Source organism: Erithacus rubecula (assembly GCF_903797595.1).
Source record: "Erithacus rubecula genome assembly, chromosome: 9".
Lineage (NCBI taxonomy): Eukaryota > Metazoa > Chordata > Aves > Passeriformes > Muscicapidae > Erithacus > Erithacus rubecula.
Window position 1 is genome coordinate 32,847,849 of NC_136660.1, and position 20,548 is coordinate 32,868,396.

A 20,548-nucleotide genomic window follows, 5' to 3' on the forward strand; every position below is an offset into this window, starting at 1 on the left:
TGGATCATTTTAGTCAATATTTTCATTTTTCCTCTCATTTCCATCAAACTTTACTGCACTTCTAACCTTATAACCCATTTCCCCAGCTCCTGTCTCAGGGGCCAGCTCTCATTTGTCCTGAATACAGACCTCAAAGTGGAAAATTACAGAATGTACAGCAGGGCTGCCAGGAGTTTTGTCTAAGGAATCCATCTTCAGGAAGAAAGCTGAAAAATTCACATTAGGATTCACATTTCTTCAACTCCATCCTGCATAAACTCCACAGTAGTAAATTCCTTTTGTGTGATGTACTATAATGTTTAGGCTGTGGTAGTAGCTCAGGATTACTAAAATGAGTTCAGTTTTTAGCTAAAAAGTATTAAATAATGGTAAGAAATAAAATCCTGGCAGCAAGTTTTTTTTTCCCTGATTGATGAGGATTTTGTAAGGGGTTTCCACTTTGGGGATAGATGTTTTTATTTAATGTACAACTCCCAAATGCCATGGGGGTGTGGTTTTGGGAGCCCAGACCTGGGGATAACTCAGCCTGATTTACTCTGTGACCTTGTGCAGCTCCTGTACCTGCCACAAGCAGCATTTCCACATCATTAAATGGGAGTTCATAAATATACTACCAGAATGCTCCCATGGCTTTTTGCAAAGTTTTATTCAGCTCTAATATTTCTGCTCTTTCCAGTCTTGATTGCTCAAGCTCCTCTCATTTTTTTTACTACATTTTGTCTCCATTTTTTAACAGCTGGTATTGAAGGGCATCAGGATTTAATATCTAAGAAATGCAATCAGATACAGGCTACATCTTCTTATGTAACTGCCCAACATTTTCTTCAGCATGTGTATTTTTAAAAGCTTTCCAAGACCATGGAATGTGGTTTCAAAGCCTGGCAGGAACATCCAAAGCAGATCTGTCCCAGAGCCACCTGTCCTGTGCAGGGCCAGGAGTGCAGGGCTGGTCCCTCCACCTCAGCAGATTCTGTGATTCTGTATTAGGTTTAGAATTGATTTTGGAGAGAGTTTCTAATCTTCAAACAGTCACTCTTTGCCTTTATTTCATCAGGCTGGTAGGAAGGAAGCTTTTAAAGAACATCAAGAAAATGAGCAGTGCTGGACATGAAAGATCAGATGGGGAAATTCTCATTGCTGCCGTGATTAAATCCCACTCCACAGTTTTAATGACTTATGTTTCATGGGTCAAATAGCTCCATAATTCATAACTGGATAATTCTCTGCCTGGTAAACTGATGATCTTTTAAATTACACTGCTGTTGTATCAGTGAAGAAAAATCAGTAAAACCTATTAGAGATAAGATTATCTGAGTAGCTTTTAAACTGGAAATATCTCCTCGTGTGAGGAATGATTGTGTTTTTCACTCTGGTTGTCTTGCAGGGGGTTATGAAAGGCAGGAAAAGTGCTGTAGTGAACTCAAAAGCAGGCAGCCAGAAAGGGATCAGATGCTCCAAGTCAAACTGCAGGCAGTAATGTCATTTATGAGGCAGCAATCTCAGATATTCAGAGTTCAGTGTTACCTTGCTCTACCTCAAGTCTTTAATCCAGGTGATCACCTCATTATCATTTCCTGATTGTCCCTTACTCCTTGTTAACTCTGAGACCCTTGTAGATATTTTCTTGCTCCCTGTGATTTGTTCTGCTAAAAATGTCCTTAATAATATATGGGAACATAAAAAAAAAAAAAAAGAAAAAAAAAAAAAAAGAAATCTACAACTCCTGCAAGGATTATTATTACATCAAGGGATTCCTTTAGGCACTTATCATTCTTTATGGGTTCATCCTCACCCTTGCATACAAATCAAGCTCCTTGCTTAATATTCAGAGCAGGGAAGGAGCTCAAAGAAAATAGACAAAGGAGCACTTGGGTTGTTAATATTGGCTATAACACTTCCTAAGCATGGGATAATGGTTGGGATGGGAACATCTCCATCAATCCAGCACAGGTGGGATGAGGGGATGGCTGAAGCCTGTGAGCAGCAGAACAGCCTTGGGTTGATTCTCTGCTGTATGGGGATTATTCTGGTTTCTTATTGGGGTATAATAGGATGATATATTCAGATAAAACACACAAAAAGCACAACCCAGGGGGATTTTCCATGTGTTGCAATGCAGGTGCTGCAATACTGGAAATGCTCTCTTGTATCAGCTGCAGTGAGCAAAAACTCACCTTAAAGGTTTCAGTAAATGCATTGTGCTCATGTGGACAGGGACAAGAGGCTGGAAATGCAGCTGGAGCTGTGGGGAAGCAGGGAATGAGCACAACTGGAGGGGCTGCAGTAGCATCCTACAGCTCCTCCCTGATTCTGCTCTCTGTGAGCAGGGCCAGGAGCCAGGGAATGGCTGGAGCTGGGCCAGGGGGGTTTAGGGTGGTATCAGGAAAAGATTCCATCCCCAGAGGTGCTGGCACTGCCCAGGCTGCCCAGGGAATGGGCACAGCCCCAGAGCTCCAGGAGTTTGGACAATGTGCCCAGAAGAAAAAAAAAAAAAAATAATTAAAATGCAGGGTTTATTTGCCATCTGATCATTATTTTTGCCTGCTGGGGATGGGAAACCTTGCAAGCCCTTCCTCCTGTGCCAGTCCCTCACTCTTTGGTGAGTTGAGATGTTGCTGAGCAAAGAGTTTCTGAAGAATTCATTTACTTTTTAATAAGTCTCCAAGTCAATGAACTGCCACTGCTTTTTACAGGATTTGGAGTGAAATCTGTGTCCTGCTGTGTGCCAGACATGTGCTGTGTCCCTGGATTTAGTTTAGGGAGTGGCTGTGTGCTGCTGTCCACACAGGATCAGGCTGTGGCTTGGCCATGCTGATGGGCTGGTTTATCTCTCTAGCAGCACCTGGGCCTTCAGGGAGGAATTTAGGGTCAGTCTGGAGTCTAAAGCTAATTCTGAGTGTTCTGCTCATGCCTCCTGAGGTATGTTTGTGCACACACTGGAGCAGGGAAGCAGCACTGGGAAATGGAGTTACCATCCAGAAATATTGATGGTGTCCCATGGAGAATGTGCTTCACAGAGGGAAAGTGGCCTTAGCTGTGCTCCAGCAGAGCTGTCACACTCCAGGAGCCAGGTCCTGCCTGCATGAGGGCTGCAGACCCCTGGCAGCTCCAGCTCTGCCCTCATCCACTGTGCCCTGCAGGAGCATCCCCCAGGCAGGAGCCTGCCAGAAATCGTGGGGGAAGTCACAGAATCATCAAACACTTTGGGTTGGGAGGGACCTTAAATCCCCCCCAGTGCCACCCCAGCCATGGCAGGGACACTTTCACTGTCCCAATGTCCAGCCTGGCCTTGGGCACTGCCAGGGATCCAGGGGCAGCCACAGCAAATCTGGGAATTCCATCCCAGCTCCTCCCAGGGAACAATTCCTGCCCAAAATCTCATCCAAACCTACCCATTGTCAGCTCAAAGCTGTGTCCTGTGTCCTGTCCCTCCATCCCTTGTCCCCAGTCCCTCTCCAGCTCTCCTGGAGCCCCTTTAGGCTCTGGAAGGGGCTCTGAGCTCTCCCTGGAGTTTCTCCTGTCCAGCTGAGCCCCCCCAGCTCTCCAGCCTGTCCCAGAGCAGAGGATCCCCTTTGATCTGCTCTGACACTGACCTGCAGCAATTCCAGGTTCCCTCTTTGCTGCCTGTGAGGGCTCAGGGGTGGGAACACACCAAGAGCATCTCTGCAGAACCCTTCAAATCCCCCTCCCTGATCAGTGCACTCAGCCAGGGCTGTGCCACAGAGCCAGATGAGGCTCTGACAGCTGATGGATGAAGCAGGGGCTAAACAGTCATTTCACATCAGTTACCTGCTGCATTTTGCACAGAACTTTGCTCCCTGGGTCAAACAGCCAATTAGCTTAAACTGTCTGTAATTTGGCTGCCATTAGTGGAGTCGGGCTGTTCTCCCTGCTGGCTCTTTCACAATGGCAGAGTTCCTCTGCCAGAGCCTCACACTCAAATGTTATTTTTCATTGCAGACATGAAATAACCTTGTTGTTGTCAGGCACCTGTTCAGGGCTGAAGGAACAACTCAGTGAAAGCATTTTCACAGTCCTGGGTGTGATGGTCTATTTACATCCCATTTCTGCTGCTTCTGACCTAATTGGATCCCTTAATCCAAACCAAAAGTGCTTCTGACTGGATCTTCAGTGGGGATGACCACTGAATTTCAAAGAAAAAATGTTCCTTGCACAGGAGGAAATCTCCTGCACTGCCACAAGGACCCTTCTGGAGAATCAAATTCTGTTTGATTTTTTTGTAGTTGTTTCTTTTAACAGTATTCTCTGAATGAAAAACAACTCGTCTCTCATTCTGCTGCTTCAGAGTAGCAAAAAAAAAAAAAAAACCCAAAAAAATTCATTTTCTCATCTTCTGTAATTGATTTTTACTACGCCTGGTGTAGTGCAGTTTATATCTCCCTGTAAGAGAATGCAGACAAATGTTTTTAAACTTGATTCTTTTCTGTATCAGGGAAAGAAAAAAAAAAAAAACCAAAAAGGCAGCAAAAACAAATGGGAGCAATTTCATGTCTGAAGCAGAAGGAACAGATTGTTTCTGTGTTGCAGATGTGCCTTTTACATAAGGTTTCTACTTCCCCTGAGGTACCCCTGAGTCAAAGATTCTGCCCAAAATAGGTTGGGATGTGAAGCACAGCCTCTGTCAGTTTGTCAGGAAGGAAAGGGAAGAGTCAGGTTCACAATTACCACCAAGATAAAAAAACAAACTCTGCAAAGAGAGTCTTAATTAAATACAAAATCAAGGCAAACTATTTTTATTTTAAAGTTTCTAAGGGGAAGCACAGCAAAAATGAACTTTATACACTCAATAATGATTTTTGTGAGTGTGGTGTTGAAGAGAGGGAGGAAATGTGGTTGAATTTCTTGTCCTGGGATAAAAGGAAGGAGGGATCAGTGGTGCTTTGGAGTTGTCCCAGCTCCATAATTTAATGTTTTGTCTTGCAAAATTCCCAACAATGCTGCCCCAACCAGCATTACACATCCTACTTAATATATTCATTGGGAGCTCATTATATAAATGAACATGTGCTAAATTTATCCGACTTTCTAATGGAAATTGTAAATTCAATTACAATAATTATCTACCTATCTCTGCTATTTCTTTCTGCCTAATTTGCTTGCAGAATCTGAGCTCGGGTAGGTTTGGAGCTTGTTATTTATAGCATATATATTTAGCTTCTTCTCATTGTATTTGCATTGTCTGTGCTTTTCAGAACCAGGTTTTCAGGGCTGATTTGATTGTTCTCTGATCAATATGAAGGGGCTCATTTGGTTGAGAAATGCCTTTGATCTAATTGAATTGAGAATTATTGCCAATAGAGTGTTATTTAAATTCAAAATGGATTTGCACAAATGATGCTATCAGCAGAGTTGGATTTTTTTTTTTTTTCCTGGTGATGAATATGAAGTTAAAGAGAGCAAAGCAGAGAGGAAAGTTTTATATTTTCTGCTGGTTTTGAGGGACACGTGGTTTATGGAGTTGGAAGGGAATGTCAGCTCTGTGAGATGTTGAATGTTCTGCAGACCACCAGCATTTCCCAGAGCTTTCCCAGAGTCCTTGCCTGTAATTCAGCAAGTTTTCAAAGGTTTTGGAATGTTCAGATCACAACTGACACTTATCCAAGTGCCTTAGCAGGAATTCAGGAGTTTACACTTACTCAGGTGCCAAGTTAAGAAGGGGATTTGCTCAGGTAGAGGAAATATTTAATGGTTCTGGCTGTAACACTTCAGAGGCAGATCAGCAGTGGCATTTTAATTAAAAACCAAACAAAATCTTCAGTTTTGCATGTAGTAAAAAAATTAAATTCTTATTTTATCCGCCTTTCATATTAATCTGTTAATCAGCAACAAGTAGTGTCCATTTGGAGCCTGCTGTGGGAAATGGGATCATTTAGGGTGGGAAAGGCCACAAAAATCATCCAGCTCAGTGCTCCCCCAGCACTGCCAAGGCCACCAGTGGCCCCTGTGCCCTGTGCCAGGGTGGGTCCCTCTTTTCCAGGCAGGGAAATGCAGCTTTCCAGACCTGGCACCTGGCTCCAGTGGGTTCAGGGGTTCTCACTCCACAGCAGATCAAACCCAGTGGATTTCCAAGGTGCCAGAGCATTTTGAAGCCAAGGAGGAATCTGGGAGCAGGCAGAAAGAGAGGCTGGAAATGGAGAGTGGATGGAGCAGAATGGAGAGACAAGCTCAGGCATGGCTCACCTGGTGGTACTTTGGGATCCCTCTTCCTTTGCCTGGGGAGGAATGAAGAAAGGTGCAGAATGGATTGGAGAGTGGTGCTGTCCAGGAAAGAGATTCCAGCAAAAATCCAGCCTGCCTGGGCCAGCCAGTGTGCATTCCAGCTTCCTCCTTAGTCTGTGATCAGTGAAACTGCCTGGTGAAATCTCAGATTTGTAGCTCCATGCTGGCTTCAAACCTGCTTGGGAGAGTTACTTAGTTACCTTAAAGGTTGTTTTTCTTCCACTCTCACTCATCTCTGAGAACTCCCAGTCAGGAGATGGCAGGAGCTGCTCTGAGCAGGGGAGGGACTGGGATGTCCTGGCATCACCCTGAACCTCTCTTCTTTTGGGGGCAGCATCCTTGGATTGCTTTGAAAAGGACCAGTTTTGGTTCTGTGCACTTCCCTGGGGTTTCTCAGTTGTTCAAGTATCAGGATCCTTCCTGATCCTGACAAACATCAGGAATTTTCCCCAGCACTGAGGCATTGCAGGTGCTTGGGCTGTTCTTGCAGAGGTGACCAAGAATTTGGGCAGAGCTGTGCCTGTGTGGAGCCAGCAGCTGCTGCTGGGCTGGGGGAGGCAGGACAGGAACAAACAGCTGGAAAAGCATCATTGGCCTGGGAGAAAACAAAAGGGCCTGACTGGGGAGTGGGGAAAGCAAAGGCAGAGCAGCACTGATGAGCTGTGACACTGCAGCACAACCTCTGGGAAACCTGTGCTGCCTGCAGAGCCCAATTGCTGGGAAAAGCTGCCTGAAAGTGCAGCAGGCTCCAGCTCTTCCTGCAACACATTTTATCATTTGGATGTTTCAACATTAGGGAAAAAAAAAAAAAGTCTTAATTTCCATAATGGCTTTTTTAATTTGTCCAATTAGCTGGTGATTCTAACTGGGGATGCTGTTCTGTTGTGAGATATGTAAAGTGATTTAAAATATATTTGAACCTTCTGCATTTATATTCAGAGTATTTTAATTATAACTGTGTGTGTAATAGTAAATTGCAAGTTACTTACCTCTCTAAATGATTTTAAATGGTTTCTTTTTTGGTTTTTTGTTTAAATATTTCTGTTCTAACTGTTCAAAATCCAAAACATAATGGAAAAGCAATGAAGCCATTGCTTCAGCTTGGTTTTTAAGCTCTGAGTGCCTAGAGGCTGAGGGCAATCGATACAGACCAAGAAATCAATATCCTATCATGATATAAAGTGGGGAATTATAAACTTCTCCAGTGCTTTCAAAAGATTTTTCCCTTAAATATTGAGCTAATTAATCCTGAACTCTTGAGAGAGTTTCTTTCACTGTCAAAAGTGAAAGTTATATTTAAAAGGAACTGGGGAGAGCATTGCGTGTTCCCAGCAAACCCCGCAGGGAGAGGTTTTTGTGAGGCAGAAGTCTCCACACTTCCTGAGAGATGCCACCAAAACCTTCCAGAATTCCATTGATTCCTGGCAGTGGAAAATCACCTGGAATAACCTGCCCAAACTGTTTTTTTGCAGCACCTGCCTCCCCCTCTCCCCAGCAAGACGCCGCCGCCGCCGCCTCCCAAGACCACACGCAAGCAAACGTCTGTTGACTCTGGGATTGTCCAGTGAAGAAGGAAGTGGTTTGGTTGTGGTTTTTTGGGGGTTTTTTTTGGTTTTTTTTTTTTCCCAAAGATAAAGCTGTAACAATTCATTTCCCTAAGTATTTTATGGTCTGTAATGTTTACCTCATTCAGGTGTGCAGTATCTAACATTTAGTGCAATGGTAACTCTGTAAGAAATCCAATTGTGTTGGAGCCAGCACTACATCCCACTGGTTTTGGGGTTGTTCCCTCCCATAACTTGAAAGAAATCTGGATTTCTACTTGAGACTGGGAGCTCCATCAACTGACAGAAGCCTCTTCCTGAACCTTCTTCCTGCTTCTGGATAACGCCAGGCACAGAGCTGAGCGTGGAGATCCAAATGAGAACTGGACATTTTTTGTACCTAAAGATTTTGGGTATCTCTGGAGTTTCAAATGAGCAGAGTTTTTGTACCTGATCTCAGTGTATATAGGAATCAATGACAATATTCACATGGAATTCAGGGCAAGGGGAGGTTTCCCAGTGAGGTGAAGCTGCTGTAGCATTTCCCTGAATACCAGGGATTTTAGCCCAGGGTTAAAAATCAGACAGCACTGATTTGTGAAATTGGTCTGTGTTGCAAATAACCTGATTGCAGTGAGCAGAGTGGAGATTTGGGGCTGTCTTGGCCACAGTGACCACGATGCAAATGAGTTTAAAACCTCTGGTGAGAGGAGGAAAAGTGCAGCAAAACCTCCCCTCTGACCATGAGGCTGCTCAGGGAATTTGTAATGTCCCCTGGGAAAATGCTTCTGCAGGTGCTGGCATCCATCAGTGCTGGTCCCTTTCTAAAAATCACCTCCCAAGGGCACAGGAGCAGCAATTCCCAAATGTTGGAAGTCAGGCAGGTGAGGCAGAGCTGGCTTGGCTGGACAGGGACCTCCCCTTGGATATCAGGAGGGAAAGGAAGGTGTGTGCCAGTGGCCAGGGGCATGGGAACAACACAGAGATGCTGATCCCCACTACAGGGAGAAAATTCATGTGGTCAAAGCTCTGCTGGAGCTGCCAGAACTGTGGGACACAAAAAAAAAAAGAGGAGTTTTTTTCAAATATATCAATGGCAAAAGGCAGTATAAAAATATGATCAGCCCTTTCCAGGATGGGGATGGGCACCTCACAAGCAGGGAGAGGGACAGGCAGAGGTGTTGAGCACATCCCTTGTCTGTCTTCAGTGTGGGTCACACACCAGGAGGTCCCAGTGCCCTGAGCTGCAGGACCATGACTGTGACAAGGACCAACTCCCAGGCAACCTGACACTGCAGGATCTGCAGCCCCAGCTGAATCCCTGAAGGTTTGTGAGCCCTGATGGGATTTATCCAGAATCCTCAAAAAGCTGCTGATGTCATCATAAAACCTCTCCTGATGGTTTTTGAGCAGTCTGGGGAACCCAGAAAGGTCCCAGCTGACTGGAAATTGGGGAATGTTGTCCTGATTTTCAAGAAGGGCAAGAAGGAAGACCCTGAAAACTGCAGGCCCAGTAAAATCATGGAAAATATTGTTGTGGGAAGTTCTGGAAAACACCTGGAGGACAATGCAGTCATGGGGCACAGCCAGCACAGCCCCACGAGGGGAAAGTCCTGCTTGTGGCACCCAATTTCCTTCTGCAGCAGGGTGATCCAGGAAAGGCAGGAGATGGAACCTTTTTGGACTTCTGCAAAGCTTTTGACACTCCCTCCCACAGAATCCTTGTGGACAGAATGTCCATCCTGCAGCTGGAGAAACACATGATGGGATGGGTGAGCAGCTGGCTCAGGGGTGGGGCACAAAGGGTGGCAGTGACTGAGTGCCACCAGGCTGGCACCAGCCACACTATAAATGAGATATTAAACTGTTAGAGAGTGTCCAGAGCAGCCCCAAAGGTGGGAAGCCTTGAGGAGAAGGTGTGTGAGGAGCAGCTGGAGGAGGCTGATCAGCATCATCCTGGGGAAATGCAGGACAGGGACTGAACCCTCATTGCCATGGCCAGGGACAGCACCAGGGCTGGCTGGGGCTGGGCCAGGGGGTTTAGGGTGGATTTTAGGGAAAGTTCATCCCCAGAGGTGCTGGCACTGCCCAGGCTCCCCAGGGATGGGCACAGCCCCAGAGCTCCAGGAGTTTGGACATTCCCAGGGGTGCCCAGGTGGGATTTTGGGGTGTCTGTGCAGGGACAGGAGCTGCTCTGGATGATTCCCAGCTCAGGATAATCTGTGATTAATTTGTGAAATGAGTCATTGGTGATGCCCCACTGCCACTTTCATTCAGCTGCATCTTCTGGGTGTCCATGAGGGGGAAAACAAACCTTGGGGCTGCCAGCAGCAGGAGGAGGTGGAGAGAAAACAGAGAGCAGGGGGGAGGTCCTGGTGATTCTGAACCCAAATGTTGAGTACAGAAACAGGAAGAGATTTTTTCCTTTCTCCATTGTTAATATTTCATGTTGGATTAGGATGAACTGAATGGAATCACTTTGTCCTTGTGCCATCATTCTGTACAGTGTTTGTATATATGATGGTTTTTAGAATGTTTTAATTTTTATGGTGCCTGCTTTTCACATCATAATGAATTAATGTGCCTGCAAAGAATCCTTTATGTATTCTTAATTTCCTAATTGCTGAAAGTGTAAAGAAAAAAGCTTTTTTTTTTTTTTTCCAGATATTAAGCTCTGAGAAATATCAGATGATGGGATGGGGTTTGGGGAGGGAGGAAGGAAACTAACTTTATATTCTAGTGGTTTTTTTATTGTCATCACACTTTGTTTTTTTTTATTATCTACAATCTTTTTACTCTTACAGTAGATTGTTTTTAAATATACCACTGACTCAAAAAAAAAAAAAATAAACTGTTATTTTAAAAGCTTGTCTAAGAAAATGAATAAATTCCCTGGGTGTTTTTATCCTCACTACAGAATTTTGGGAGCTGCTGCATTTTGTAGTGTATACACTTTCTTTCTTTCAGGATTTTTCCTTTTTAGGAGAGGAACTCATGAGAAAACTGAAATCTTTGATTGTGCTGTTGTGGTTGTCCCTGCAGGTTGGAACTAAAACACACATCAGCACTAAGAACATCCATCCCTGTGTGCTGTCCATGCCCAAAATGATGGCTGGGCTGTCTCTAAGTGAATGCTTCAGAAAACAGATGAGTTTTATGTCATATTTTCCACCTCAGGTACCTGCTACACAATGCAAGTTCCAAGCAGAAGTGACTTCACACAGCAGTAAAACAACACTGTTGTTACCAAGGCAGAAAAATTACCCTTCTCATAAAAAGTGGCTCCAGTGGTCAATTACATATTCTCATTTTTTTGCCTTAAACCACAGTGTCACTTTGGATCACACAAACACACTTCTCACTGTGAAATCAGCTCCTGGAGTATCTCAGGATTTACTGCTGGATCTCATCCTGCAATTCCCTCTTTGTTTTGTTCATGCAATCCCTGCTCCAGAGGAGCAGGCAGGGAAGGATTCTTGGCTGCAGTCAATCAGATACCCATAGTCAATCAATAATGGATTAATACTTTCATTCTATAAGTCTTGTATTTTATTGAGGATTGCTTTAGATGCTGTTCTTGCTGCAGGGAGCTCGTGCTGTGATGCTGGGTGCATTTTCCTCTTTTCAATTCCATTTGCTTCCTAAAGGATGGGAAGAGCTTTCCCATTGACCTTTTGGTGGATGCCTGTAAATTGTATTTCTGATAATGTGTTTGTTTTCACACGTTCCCCAGCAAATTCCTGTGCTCATGCAAGTGTTATAACTCAGCCCTGTGAGACTCCTCAAACAAGAGCTGCACTTCCAAATGGGTCTCACAGTACAGACTCCAAATCTCATCTGTGTGTGTGTTTTACAAATATGCAAGCTGAGCCTAGGAATTGAAAATCAGGCTCTCAGACCCAAACTGTCACTGCTTTTACAATCTGACAGCTCCTAGGCTGTGTGGAGCCCAGGCAGGATGAATTTACCCTGCTCAAAGTGGGGTAAAATCACACTCCAGCAAAGCCAGCTGCTAATCCTTAAGCAGTGAACAATCCCAGGATTATATGATGTTGTTGTTTCCCATGGTTTGATCTCTTCTTCCCAATCCACTTGGGGTCAGAGCACCCCATGCCTGGGGAATTCCTTATCAGGTTCTTTGGGACCCAGCTGAGCTAATGCAGAGAGCTCATTATGAAACAACTCAGAAAATAAACTTATTTTAAAGACTTTACCCAGTGGTGATACCTGTCCCTTCCATCTGCCCCATTCCTGTGGGAATTCATCCCTAATTCAGAGGTGCCAAGTTCCTGGACAGCAGAAAAAAAACAGAATTTCAGTGGCCACTAATTTTCACTTCTTGAAAAGCAGCTTGAATTTGCTTAGTGAAAGTCAACTCACAGGGCCAGGATAGAAGGAGATTCCTTAATTCCATTTCCCTGAGCCCCAGCCTGGGAGTGAGGGTGGATTTTCCAGGTGCACAGAGCAATCCCACACAAAACCACCCAAGATTTGTTGGGCAGGGGTTGTTTGCTTTTTAATCACATTTCTTTTCACTGGGAAGCTCAACACAAAGGTCACTCCTGAAGCTGGTTCCTGTAATTGACATTTATGATAACTGAGATGTCTCCAATGCTGCCACAAATTCTGAAGGTAAAAACGTTTTTAAATTCAGTTTTGTCTTAACACATTTTTCTGTACCTTGGCTGTAGTTCTGTGTGACTTTACAGAGGAAAAGGATGGAAAGTTTGCAGGAAAATGTATTTATTTGTGAATAGAGATTCATGTGAGTACAGGTACAGCTGGGTGCTCATGCACACACACCAAACACATTTTTAGTGTGACACATCTCACCTCACTGGCTGGTTGAGGTCTCCATGTTCAACACCTTCCCTGTCAGTTCTTTTTGGCCTTTTTGGGACCTTCCTGTGCCAGAAGTTTGATGTGTGCAGCCAGGCTGTGGCTAATTAACCAGGTAAAGCTTTTCCACTCCCCACCCTCACCTGGCCCTGTGAGCAATCAGTAAATTGGAGCTTGTGTGGAAATTATTGATGGGAAACAGAGCAAGCACTGCAGTGATGCTGAGCACTGAAATTCAGGGTTTTCCTCTCTCCTTGGTTTAGCAGTAATGGGAAGTGTGAGGTCCAACATTTCAATTTCCTCTCCTTCTCCTTTTGGACTTTCCATGGCTCTAAACTGAATTTCAGGCTTGCAGTTGCCATTTTCTTGGGGATGCAGAGAGGTGGGGATCAGTATAAACACTTGGTTATTGCATGGGGTCTCTCCAGTGAGGTTATTTATAGGATTTTTAATTTCCCTTGGGGGTTTTTTCATATGTATTCTGCAGACATGAATAATTACTGTAAATTGTGTTTCTCTGTTGAATGACACTTTTATTTTTCATTTCCAGTGCGTGTGGCATTGTATTCAAGCAGTTCAATGGGAAGTGAATTAAATAACTCATTTCCCAGCTGAGGAAGGTGGCAGTGGACTGCAGTGCTGGGGACACTCCTGACCCCCTTGGGGTGATGCTAAAATCCAAATATTGAGAGATTCCTCTGCACAGAGACCACGTGCTGGAGCCAGTAGTTCAGATTTTATTTCACAGTAAATGTGAGGTAGAGAAAGGAAATAAAAAAGAGATTAGAGAGATGAAGCAGAAGATGTTTGGCATCAACCTTTTAGGGAGTCCTTGCAAGGAGAGAGCAAAACCAAGCCCAAACCTGACACTGGTTCCTGTTAAGGCATTTTTGGTGCATTTTTGGCATTCCTGTTGTTGGCTGCCCTTCCCAAATTTCTCTCATTCTCCCATGACTGCATTTCCTCAGCACTTCAATCCCAATTCCAGCTGAATTTCCACCCTCCACCCTCACCAGGAGCAATGAACTGAAACCCTTGCAGGACTGCAGAAAGATTCCTGAGCAGGATCTGCAGGAAGCTGAGGGATGGAGAGGGAGCCAGGAACCATCCAGAGCATGACACAAATCCCACCCATCCCACCAATCCCACCCATCCCACCAATCCCACCAATCCCACCAATCCCACCAATCCCACCTGGGAGCACCAGCAGCACACCCAGGTAAAACCATCCCAGCATCTCCAGCTCAGCATGAATTAATGCAGGGAGTTGGGTTAAGCTGTAATTATTGTTTCTCTGGAAATTAGATGTGTTTGCCCCTGTTTAATTGCATGAGCTCAACAGCTCACCGAGAAAAAAATCCAAAGAAATCGACCATAAATGCAAAAAAATTAAAAGTAAAGCACCTTTTTACCTACTTGAGTTGCCTGTTGTGAGATATTTTTTTACATTTTATTGAGATCTGGTTGTCAATAATACTCAGTTTGCTGGTTATAAACTTCCTTCCATGAGTTTATTACTGTGTACATTTAACAAATAGTTTTGTTGTTGTTTTTTTGTTTTTTTTTTCTAAGCAGCCCATTATTGTTGAGTTGCTCCACAGAAGGAAATAATAGGAAAAAAACCCACCAAAGAAATAATGGGATTTTTAAATAATTTTGTCTTTCTTCACTTTGTGGTCCCTGTGGAGATGGGCAGAGATCTATGGGAGTATTTGAGCAGGGAATAAAGGTAAATGAATTATGATTATATTATATTATATTATATTTTTATATTATTTTTATTTTTTATTTATTTATAATATATATAAATAAATATTCATTTACATAGGCAGGTTGAAATGATTTTTCACCTAAATTTGAGTTTGATTTTACCATCCAAAACACCCCAACACATCCCTCTTACCAAGTGAGAGAAATGGCATTTCACCATTTTCCTTTATTTAGGGAAATATTTGTTTGCTATTAAAAAAAAAAAAAAAATAAAAATAAAAAACCTGCCAGAATTTCAACCCCAACACAGAGTCAGGACTCAGCAGATCAATCTTCCCATTTCTCCTCCAACCTCAGCCTTGTCAGGCTCCATTATTCTCAACACACTTTGACAGTTCTGGGTTAAAAAGGCACCAATTCCCTTTGGAATGTTCCTCTCCTGCAGGAGCAGCTCCTTTCCTGCTGACTTTATGCACAGGGCAGGTTTGGGAGGGGTTTTTTTGGTTTTTGTTTTTTTTTTTTTTTTGAGGTCTGCCTAAAAATGTTGCATAAACTCATTTTATTGCATTTGGCAGTGGCACTTGGTGGCAGCATCCTTCTCAATTGAATTATTAATAGAGCTGCTGTGGGGGGGTTTGCTGGGGCCATTTCACTCCTCTTGGAGTCTGTCAAGTCTGGGAATGTGGAATTCTGTCCCTGCTGGATAAACTGCTGCTGTGCTGGGCAGAAAAACAAGTCCCAGGTGAGCTCAGAATTTCATCTTTGCCAGTAAGATATGATCAAACCTTTGCAGGTATTTTTATTTTCTTCATTTCCTTTGTTGTTTGGTTTTTTAAAACAATTAGGCATTTACTTTGGGGGGAAAAAAAAAAAATTGATTAAAAATAGGGAAGAAAGGCCAGGATGGATTTCTCCAGGGGATGGTTCAGCAACAGGTGCTTAAAATTTCCTTCTGCAGGAACCTCCCTGTGCATCCAAAATTACTTTATTTGTATTTCCAAAAGAAAAAAAAAAAACAACACCCAAAATCCTTCATATTGCCCCACACCTATTATTATTATTATTATTATAAAAACTCCAATTTCAAAACCCTTCACCATGTGAAATCACACACTCTTATTTTTACATGATTTTAACTCTATCACTCCAATTTAGAAACCTTCTCTAAAACCTCAAGTCAAAACCAGCACTCCCCCAAAAATTAGTACCAAAACCCACAGAAACCCCAAAAATCCCAGGTTTGTAATATCCAGAATTTATGGATCAGTGCCTGGAAGCTTCCATGGGGTCTGGGTGGGCAGCAGAGCCAAAAGTTCAGATGTTTGATACCAAGTGATTCCAGCTGTTCTCAATTCCTCACTGCAGCTGGAGAGTGACAGGTGACCAGCTGAGCTCTGGGTTGCAGCAAAAGCCACAAATTGTCATTTTCCTCCATTCCATGTCTTCATTTCTGGCTGGGTGTGACCCCTCCTCTCCCCAAATCTGCCCCTGGGGTCTCTTTGCTGCTGGGATTCCATCCTGACCCAGCAGCAGCAGCACTGTCCCAGATTGTCACAGCTTGGTGGCACATTTGGTGACATCCCCAAGCCCAGGGGTGCCACAAAATCCTCACTTAGAATAATCCTCAGTTCACTGATGCTGCCTCTCAGCATCTGCACCCTCTGTGGTTTTATCCCCACAATTCTGAGCTCTTCACATGCACAGGGAGAAATAAAAAAAAACCCAGCTCAAGCCTGGAATTGCTGGAGTTTTTTAATTCTGAATGTAAATTTGCTTTGAAAATTATTTTTTCCACTCCTTCACCACCCAAATCCTTCATTGATGATGCTGAGGTTTGACTTTATAACACCCTCAGAGCTGCTGCTGTTGTTATATTTGCCAAGAAAACTTTGGAGTAGCTGAACCATCATTTGCAAAAGTTCCTGGAATTTCCTGGAGTGAATTCTGTGGGTTCCTTGCTCCAGGAATCAAGGACCTGTTGGGCAGCACCTGCCTCAGCTCAGAGACAAAATTACCTTCAGAATTTCAATTTTTTTTTTCTTTTTTTTTTTTTTTTTCAGCTCTGTCCTTGTCCAATTTGAAGCTGCACACCCAAAGTTAATTTCTTGTTCAGGAGAGAGAAGATTTCTTTCTGTAAATCAAATTAAACAGCTGGATACATGATGTTGGTGCCAGTGTTTTAAACCCATTTTTCATACCAGTTTTGCCTCCCATGCAGAATCTCTGAAAAAGCTCTCAAATATTGAGTCCAACCCTGAACACCTTAAATCAAACCTGAAGTGCTTTTTAAGTGAACTATTTTAATTTTACTTTTGCTGTTGTTTTCACTGTTTTCACTGCCATGGCTCTGGGAGATGCTGCTCCTGACAGGACCTGCTCTGGTACTGCAAAAAAATAAAACCAATTTTATGTTTTATTCTGAAAAGAAGTGGCTGGAAGAGCTCTGGCAGAGGCAGGGAAGGGCATTTTAATGATTATATTTCATTACTACACTGATGTCACCTAAAATCCTCACTCTTCACACCCTGAAACTAATGGGAGGCATTAAAGGAGCTTCAGTGGGCCCAGAGTGGCCCAGGGTTGTAGCAAATGCATTAAAAAAAATAAAAAATCACAGAATAATTAAGGTTGGAAAAGGCTTCTGAAATTACTGAATCCAACCATTCCCCAAGCCAAGGCCACCAGTGCCCCATGTCCCCAAGTGCCACCTCCACTGGGCTTCTGAACAAAAGCCTGCAGCTCACTGCAGAGGGAAAGCAGAATGAAAAAAAAAAATAAATTAAAATTGGATTTTAAAGTGTCCAAGGCCAGGTTGGACATTGGGGTTGGAGCAGCCTGGGACAGTGGGAGGTGTCCCTGCCATGGCAGGGGATGAACTTTAAAATCCTTTGTGAGCCTTTGATTCTGTGATTTTCCATCCCAGACCTATTTCTAGTGGGTCTCTATTCTGGAAAAGAAAAAAAAAAAATTAAAAAAGAAAATTAAAAAAAAAAAAACCACCAGGGAGCTTTGGGAAAACATTTTCCAGTTGGGAAAATTATTAGTGGAGAGTTGTAAAGCTCCAGCAGCAAAAGCTGAATTTTCCTGGAGGGGCTGCCATGGTTCCAGGGAGGGCAGGAGAAGAAGCCAAAGCAAAAAAATCCATTTATAAAAACAACCCATGTGCAGTTGTGACTGACTGGGCTTTTTCTTCTTGTCTGGACAAAGAAGAATTGTGTCCTCAGTGAGATTTAATTCCTGTGCTGCCCCTCCTGGCATTTCCCTGGGTGCTGGAGGGGGATCCTGGCACAGCTGGAGCTCTCTGGGTTTGTGTGAGCTCTGCTGAAATCTGTCCCTAAAGGAGCACGAGCTGCACTTGGCTGGTGTTAAAAACATCCCCAAAAGTGCAGAGGGATGCTGGAGATGCTCAGGCAGGGACTCCTGGTTGCTGTGGGGTCTCCAAAATCCTGAGTACAGCAGGGACACCACCCATGGATGCTGGCTGGGATTAGCTGTGGTTGCAGTAAAGTAGATTAAACTCAGTTTTTTTCCTGCAGGAAAAGCCCTTTCTTTGTCTCAGTTGATATTTATAGGAGGTATCAGAAGTTAAACTGTGTTAAAAAGTGCTCAACAATACAGTGAAAGTTCATTGGTTGGTAAGGACTATTGAATATATTATATTGAATTTTCTCTCTCCACATATGTTTCCATATTTTCTTCACTGCTTCTCATGGGACACATTTCTGGTTTTTGCAGGTGTAGACTGTTTTTCTCTACAGGAATAGTTTGTTAACTGACTTTTCATTTCCTTATAGGAACTTACAGACCTGTTAGTAATTCAGCAGGGCAAGTTTTTCTAAGGCCTTTCTTTTACAATATCAGTGTGTAACAAGCAGCCATCAAACCTGACCCTGGCTTTGCCCCCAGCCACGATTCCATCCCTCATTTCTGCCTCTCCCAGTGCTGCTGCAGCCTCTGCCTGCTTGTGCCTCCTCTTCTCCCATTTTTTTGGGTGGAATAAAAACCCTCCAGCACTTCCAAATTCCTGTTCCTCCAGCTCATGGGAAGCTTTCTGGAAAGCTCATTCCATGTGAGCAGCCACAGAATTTGTACAAGTAATTTTGGTAGAACTGGCACCTTGCAAACACTGCAAGCAGGTATTTGGCAGAGCAATTCAAATTTGTGAGAACTTTATTCCTGTCAGTCAGGTCAGGTGTTGGGGTATTTATTTCATCCAGTCCCTGGGTGAAATGCCTTCATTTTCCAGCATTCCTGGGATAATGTCACTTCATTCTGAATTTTGTTTTTATGGGTATGGTTTTGCATTATTTGTTTGCATTCTGGTTTGTTGGAATTAGTGCATTTGGCCTCATGCTCAGGCTGATAATGATGAAGTGCCTGAAGGAATAGAAATCAAGCTGCTGCAAATCCCAGAACCATATTTTACAGGATGTCACTGCCACATCTTTACCCAAGCTGGGGGCAGAGGTCTCACCTGGGGACATTTTCCTCTGGCAGTGCTTTTTCTAAGTGACTTTCTCCTTGTAATGATTTCTCCTCAATTATTTGACAGGCAGGGTGAGCCCACTTGCTGAAATCCTGGAATTTTCCATCATAATTGACCCTGCATCCAACTAAACATCACCTGAGGAGTCCTGAGCTCCCAGCCTGTCACAGCTCCTGTCACAGCAGCTCCTGTCTCTGTTCCACGAGAAAAGGAGACTGAAAAACTCTTTTTTTTCCAAGGTAATTCCTTTTATTCTCACTTTTCTAGCTGCAGTCTCTGACTCAAAACCTGTCTGTGGCCATTAGGGATGGATGGGAATGCTCAGGACAGACAAATGGAGCCATTCAGTGGATCTGCTGTAGGAATTAGTTGGAATTGCTTGTCTGAGCACAAAATTCTTAAAGCTGAGGAGCTGAATTGTTTGTGGGAGTGTTTTTCCAGTTCTCTGCTCCTCCAGGACAGGGCTGGATCAAACACAGTTGTACTCAGAGCTAAGTTCTGTGTAATGAGATGCAAATGCCACAAACCAAAAATCAAAACATTGCAATGATCCTAATTATGAAAAGTGGGCCCTGCAAAGGGATGTGAACCATTGCAAAATAAATCCAGGAAAAATCACACAGGCTGAGAAGCAAATAACAAAAGGCTCCATAGTACAGAGACCCTGCTTGAAATTAAAATCTCAAATAATTGAGGCACTTCATTTACAACTGGACATTTTGTCCCAGCCTTTTCCAAAGATTCCTGAAGCTCCCAGTGATTCCACAAAGGAAAATCTGCTCCATGATCTGTGGCTTGCACAGCCCATGTTTGTACACATTTGGTCTCTCTGGCTGCCAAATTTAAATCTTTTTTTGGGGGGATAAGACACAGGACTGGGATGTGCACAAAAATATCAGACACAGGACTGGGTGCACAATCAATATTGATTTGTGTTTTCCACTTAACACAGAATAAAATAATCCCAGGAAGCCCTGAAGCCTGAAGTGCTGATGGGTTTTTCCAGGGGCAAAGACAGACAAAAGAACATGCAGAGTTTTCCAGCAGCAGCCCCCAAGGCAGCAGAATCACCTTTTATTTCCAAGGATGTTTCAGTCCAGGCATTTTTCAGTTTTCTGTGCTGCTGAACAGGAGAGGGGAGCAGCTGATGTGATGTAAAGGGAACCTGTGGGGGTTTTTTGAGGGTTTTTTTATCCAGAATTCTTCCTGGAAAATCCTGGTGTCTGACCTGCTGACCCTGGCAGATGGACACAAGCTGCTTCTCCAATATTTCACGATGTTTCAGTGCATTGCTCTCCTTAAAAAATGTGTAGGGACATTTATTTGCAGAAAAAAATGTAGCTATTAAAAAAAAAAAAAACAACAACAAAACACCTGTGGCTTGTCCAACAATATGTGAGGGTTTTATCTGGGTACTTTTTTATCTGAATATTTGACATTCTGTTTATTTGCTAAGCTTCATCACAAAACACTTTCTGGTGAAACTATAGAATTGCTGTCCAGATCTATTTTATTTTAATTTTTTTTTTTTCCCTTGACACAGGATCTGTGCCTCCTGGGGAAACAGCAATTTTCTCCTCTGCACTGAAAATCTCCTCTCCTGGATCTCTGTGGGGAGATCCTCTCTGCTGCTGGTGTCTCACAGAGTGTTTGAGCTTTGCTTTCAGGAGGGGAAAAAAGAAGAGAAAAGTGAATTTGGGGACTCTGCTATGACTGCTCAGGTGCAGGG

At 43.5% G+C, this 20,548-nt stretch overlaps 1 protein-coding gene across 2 annotated transcripts in view; it reads left to right on the forward strand.

Annotated features, from left to right (window-relative positions):
* The window catches only part of DOCK1 (dedicator of cytokinesis 1), a 245,380-nt gene extending 234,723 nt beyond the window's left edge, over window positions 1-10,657 (forward strand). The window contains exon 52 of one of the 2 annotated variants that reach the window (XM_079312227.1): window positions 7,713-9,718. In XM_079312227.1, coding sequence (XP_079168353.1) covers window positions 7,713-7,808 — 96 coding nt within the window. In that variant the 3' untranslated portion in view covers window positions 7,809-9,718. Of the gene's footprint in view, window positions 1-7,712 lie in introns of both variants that reach the window. The other variant, XM_079312226.1, reaches the window with a different exon arrangement.
* The last annotated feature ends 9,891 nt before the right edge of the window (window positions 10,658-20,548 follow it).